Source organism: Malania oleifera, chromosome 3 (assembly GCF_029873635.1).
Source record: "Malania oleifera isolate guangnan ecotype guangnan chromosome 3, ASM2987363v1, whole genome shotgun sequence".
NCBI lineage: Eukaryota > Viridiplantae > Streptophyta > Magnoliopsida > Santalales > Ximeniaceae > Malania > Malania oleifera.
Genome location: NC_080419.1, coordinates 69,323,438 through 69,329,418, shown reverse-complemented (window position 1 = coordinate 69,329,418; position 5,981 = coordinate 69,323,438). Strand labels below are relative to the sequence as shown.

The following is a 5,981-nucleotide window of genomic DNA, read 5'->3' as shown; positions in this document are numbered from 1 at the left end:
ATACCGAAGAAGGCTTAAAAACGAAAGGATTTTATATTTTTCTATTATTTTTTTTGAAAGAAAAATTTGAAGGTATAAATATTTGATTGTTGAATTGCAGATCCTATAGGTACTAACTGGAAAGTCTTTTTTTCACCTTCATAGTCTCTTCCTTTTTTCCTCTCATCACTCTGAACTTTCAATTTTTGGGATTTCTTTGAATTATTTGTTAGTATGTTAGCATTGATTTGGTAATCTTCATCAGTTATGGCTCTCAGTAATTGATTATTTATTTAACAAAGTGATTTTTCTTTGTGTAATTAGGATGTTTAGATTGCCACTGGGGTTGGTATTTTATGAAGACAGCCTCAGTTCAGTCCTAAGTCCACTGCGACCTATTTTTGACACTCTTCCCATAGGGAGGAATTGTTTTTGTTGCCATACTGTTTGTCCAATTTTTTCTTAATGATATCTCTTCAAGGTTTTATTGCTATGGAGTTTTAATATGTAGTCTGTGAATCCAACCTTAGAAATTGCAAAAAAAATTTAAGACATTTGAATTGGATTTTTATTGCTATAGAGTTTTAGTATGTAGTTTATATTTGTATTTACTTTTGATTCATTGAAATGGATTTTAATACTTGTTGCCTTTTGGTTTGTAGTATCGCTAAAGGGTGAGGAGATCACAATTTGAAACGATTGATGACTATTTGTTAGGAATGTGATGCTTAGAGTTAAATGTATTGTTTTAATTTTATTTCTTTTTGGGGGGATATAATTTGGAACATATATAGTTTCTTAAATTTGGTTCGCCAACTTTGTTACCATAATTGGGAGTAAGACCTAGAAATTTTATTTGTAGTTATTAGTTATCAAGGATTCTATAAGTGGATCAGTTGCAATTTGTTTAGATTATTTGCTTTATAAATTTTGGGCTTCTTTCTATTCTACTTTGGGTGAGAGAAGAATGGAAAGAGTCATCGTCTCCATTGGGATGACCCAATAGCTTGAAATTGTGATATTTATTTGGAGGTCTCTACTTCAAGCCATTGAAAGAAGTGGGATTAGTTGGAAAGGCTTGGAGAGCCTTCAAGTGAACACTGTTCATGAATAGGTGGTCATTGAAACCAAATTCATATATGTATGTTTATGATGTTTATATTATTTGCATAAAGCATATTTGTATATGCTTAATACCTTCACAGTTGCACAATAGTATATGCCCAATTAGTTTTGGGTGATGGGTTTATATAAATAAAACATGTTACATGCACTAAATCAAAATTTAAGTAGAAAATTTATTGTGGTGGCGTGAAAATTGGTTTGGATTGAAAGCATAATTTCAGAAACTACAAACCAACAACTATTTACAAGCAGAAGAGAACAGTGATCTAACCTCCAACCATAATTTCTCAAGTCTTCAAGAAAGGAATCTGAAATAAGAAAGAGAACTATGAGAAATAGGGAAAGAGATTTGAGAATTATCTTTACTCTCACTGTGTTTTAGGAGAGTAGAAGGAGTAGGATTTTTTGCCAGATCTATATCACCGTAAGTTAATGTATGACTTAATGGTTAATCACAGGTCCTATTTATAGACTGGTCAAGACCCCATCAACTGAGAGATTTCCTCTCACATTTCCTACCATCAATGGATTGTGAGTTTTCAAAATCACTCATTTGAATTTCAAATCAGATTCAAATCTTCCATTTGAAATCATATTTAAATCTTCCATTTCCAATCAGAGTCAAATCTTCCATTTCAAATCAGATCCAAATCTTCCATTTGAATTTTAAGCCGATGACTTAGTCTTAGGAGATTCAGTCTTAGTATATCAAGTAGTTACTGTAAAATCTCATCTCCCATATTTGATTTTTTGAATAAAATAATATTTATAATAATTTAGATAATAGTATTTTTCAAATAAAACAAGATGTGTTATGTGTGCCACCAAAAACGAAACATGTGCGCTGACATTCTCCCACTTGCCTCACATGATACATCTTGAAAACTTTATGGGATGAGAAGTTCAAAACTGAATATGGCCACAAAACTACTTTAACTTTTATAGAAAGATAATACATGAATCATGGCAGTTTTTTTTTTTCTTTATGTAGTAAACAATTCCTTCCATGTATCACAATGTATGACCTTTCTTAATAAAACTTTATGTGGTAACTTTTTATGCATGACTTCCTATAAATCATTGCAGGTTTAATGTCCCAATGGACATTTTTAGGAATAGATACTATATGTGCACAAATAAATTGACTTTATCGACAAATTAAATAAGAGATCAAGAACAGAATGTACTAACCAATCCCATGTTTTCCACATGTTTTGTAAATACTTTGATTGAGAGCCCTTTTGTCAAAGGGTCTGCCACCATTAAATCAGTAGTTATATGTTCAATAGTCACTTCTTGTTCTTTAATTATTTCTCTGACAGCAAGGTACTTTACGTCGAGGTGTTTACATCTGTTCCCATTCTAGTTGTTCTTTGAAAAGAATACTACTGCCGAGTTATCACAGTAAATCCTTAATGACTTTGATATTGAATCCACAATTTGAAACCCTGTGATAAGATTCTTTAACCACCTGACCTGTGAAGTTGCTTGAAAGCATGCTATAAACTCTGCCTCCATAGTAGACGATGCAACTATTGTCTGTTTGGTGCTCTTCCAAGATATAGCACCACCTGCTAGCATGAAGACATATCCTGAAGTGGGTTTCTTTGAATCTTGACATCTGGCAAAATCCGAATCTGTATATCCAACCTCTTCTAGATTGTTTACATGCTTATAAGTAAGCATGTAATCCTTTTTTCCTTGTAAGTATCTCATAACCTTTTTGGTAGCTTTCCAATGATCCATTTCAGGATTACTTTGATATCTGCCAAGCATTCCTACTACAAATGCTATGTCTGGTCTTATACAGACATATGCATACATCAAACTGCCAACTGCAGACGCATAAGGAATGTTTTCCATTTCTTCCTTTTCCAATATATTTTTCAGACACCGACTTAAGCTGAATTTGTCACCCTTCAAAATGGTTGTTGCATTTAGCTTACATTCATTCATCCTATATTTCTCAAGAACTTTTTCAATGTAGTCCTTATGAGATAGTCCTTATGTCCTTTGAGACCTATCTTTGTGAATTTCTATGCCAATGACATAAGAGGCTTCACCCAAATCCTTCATTTCAAAATTCTTAGAGAGAAATTGTTTCGTGTCATATAGCAATCTCAAATCATTGGTTGCAAGTAGGATGTCATCCACATATAGGACTAAGAAAATAATTTTACTCCCACTGATCTTGAGGTATATGCAATTATCCACAATGTTGTCCGTAAAACCAAATGAAGTAATAACATCATGAAACTTTAGATACCATTGTCGGGAGGCTTGCTTTAGTCCATATATTGACTTCTTTAATTTGCAAACCAAATTTTGTCTTGATTAGAACAAAATCCTTCACGTTCTTTCATGTATACATCTTCTTCAAGATCCTCATTTAAAAATGTTGTTTTCACATCTATCTGATATAGCATAGATGATTCTATTGCTATAATATAAAACATTTCTTTTAATCTCAAGTGTAATCTACAATCGCACAGCAAACCTAAAACATTTTTCATCCCTCTTGCTTTAACTTTATATGTAACATCTTCTTCAATTTCTCCCTGTACTACCATAATAAAGTAAGGTATGCAAATCTAGTAGCATTTCTCCAATATTTCTCTTACCATGACTGAAATTATATTTCATATATTCTATCTTATTTTTATTTATCTTAAGACCTTTAGATTAGGGGCGTTTGGCTCATGGGATAAAAAATATTTTCTTGGAATGGGGAATAAGATCTCAGCCTAATGGTAAAATTTATGCTTGGTTCACGTTGTAAAATTCTTAAAAATGTATACAAGATTCCCATTTTAATGTTGGGTTCAACATGGAAATCGTGATAGGTATTTTAAAAAAATGACCATATACCCTTGACATATGTGTATCGAATATATGAAGAACAACTGAATTTTTTCAATATAAAAACCTATTAAGAATATGTACTTAATTAAATTTACATCTTAAAATCTTCAAAAATTATAAATTTAAGACATTTAACACTTAATAATCGATTATTTAAAATAATTGAGAATATATAGGCTCTAAATGTGAACTATAATATTAAATTTCCAAAAAACAATAATAATGTTCTTTTTATTGAATAAATTAAAAATGTCAATTAAAATGTTAATTAACATAAATAATAACACTTTTAATAGAAAATTTAAATATTGTATAATTTAAAATTAATTAAAAATTTCCCGTTAATCTTTGTAATAAACATTTTTAATATTTCCAAATAAATTTTAACTTTAAATAATATTTTAATTTCAATTTTAATATTTTATAATTAAAATTTTAATTAGTTACTAATCAATAATTAACTAAATTTTAACTAAAAACTTATCATTAAAATCTTTAATTAGCATTTCACACACGCACACACACACACACACACACATATATATATATATATATATATATATATATATATATAACACTCTGAATAGAAAATTTAAATATTGTATAATTTAAAATTAATTAAAATTTTCTAGTTAATCTTTGTAATAAATATTTTTAATATTTCTAAATAAATTTTAACTTTAAATAATATTTTAATTTCAATTTTAATATTTTATAATTAAAATTATAATTATTTACTAGTCTATAACTAACTAAATTTTAACTAAAAATTTATCATTAAAATCTTTAATTAGCATTTCATTTATATATATATATATATATATATATATATATATATATATATATAAAACACTTTTAATAGAAAATTTAAATATTGTATAATTTAAATTAATTTAAATTTTCTAGTTAATCTTTGTACTAAACAATTTTAATATTTATAAATAAATTAAAACTTTAAAAAATATTTTAATTTCAATTTCAATATTTTATAATTAAAATTTTAATTATTTACTAATTAATAATTAACTAAATTTTAACAAAAAATTTATTATTAAAATCTTTAATTAGCATATATATATATATATATATATATTTATAACACACTTTTAATAGAAAATTTAAATATGGTACAATTTAAAATTAATTAAAATTTTCCAGCTAATCTATTTAATAAACATTTTTAATATTTCGAAATAAATTTTAAATTTAAATAATATTTTAATTTCAATTTTAATATTTTATAATTAAAATTTTAATTATTTACTAATCAATAATTAACTAAATTTTAACTAAAAAATTATCATTAAAATTTTTAATTAGCATTTCATTTATATATATATATATATATATATATATAACACTTTTAATAGAAAATTTAAATATTGTATAATTTAAAATTAATTAAAATTTTCTAGTTAATCTTTGTAATAAACATTTTTAATATTTCTAAATAAATTTTAACCTTAAATAATATTTTAATTTCAATTTTAATATTTTATAATTAAAATTTTAATTATTTACTAATCAATAATTAACTAAATTTTAACTAAAAATTTATCATTAAAATCTTTAATTAGCATTTCATTTATATATATATAACACTTTTAATAGAAAATTTAAATATTGTATAATTTAAAATTAATTAAAATTTTCTAGTTAATCTTTGTAATAAACATTTTTAATATTTCTAAATAAATTATAACTTTAAATAATATTTTAATTTCAATTTCAATATTTTATAATTAAATTTTAATTATTTACTAATCAATATATAACTAAATTTTAACTAAAAATTTATGATTAAAATCTTTAATTAGCATTTCATTTGTATTTATATGTATATATACTTTCTCCGGGCACCTCCGAGGTTACTACACCGGCTTCAAGGGTAAAATGCATAACGGCTAGTAAATTCTCTCTCCGGGCGCTCCCGGCCGGACGTAGAAACTGACCGACTATAAACTCTGCCTTTTGAATTAATTCAAAGTGAAAGTAACACAAGAAGAAGCAGGGCT

General features: G+C 26.1%; 1 protein-coding gene across 1 annotated transcript; it reads right to left on the bottom strand.

Moving 5' to 3' along the window:
* Positions 1–1,391: 1,391 nt before the first annotated feature.
* On the bottom strand, positions 1,392–2,967 carry LOC131151354 (secreted RxLR effector protein 161-like). The gene is made up of 2 exons (XM_058102596.1): positions 2,581–2,967; positions 1,392–1,412 (listed from the first exon to the last, which is right to left on the bottom strand). Exons 1-2 carry the CDS (start codon positions 2,965–2,967, stop codon positions 1,392–1,394), a joined length of 408 nt encoding a protein of 135 aa, XP_057958579.1.
* Positions 2,968–5,981: the final 3,014 nt, after the last annotated feature.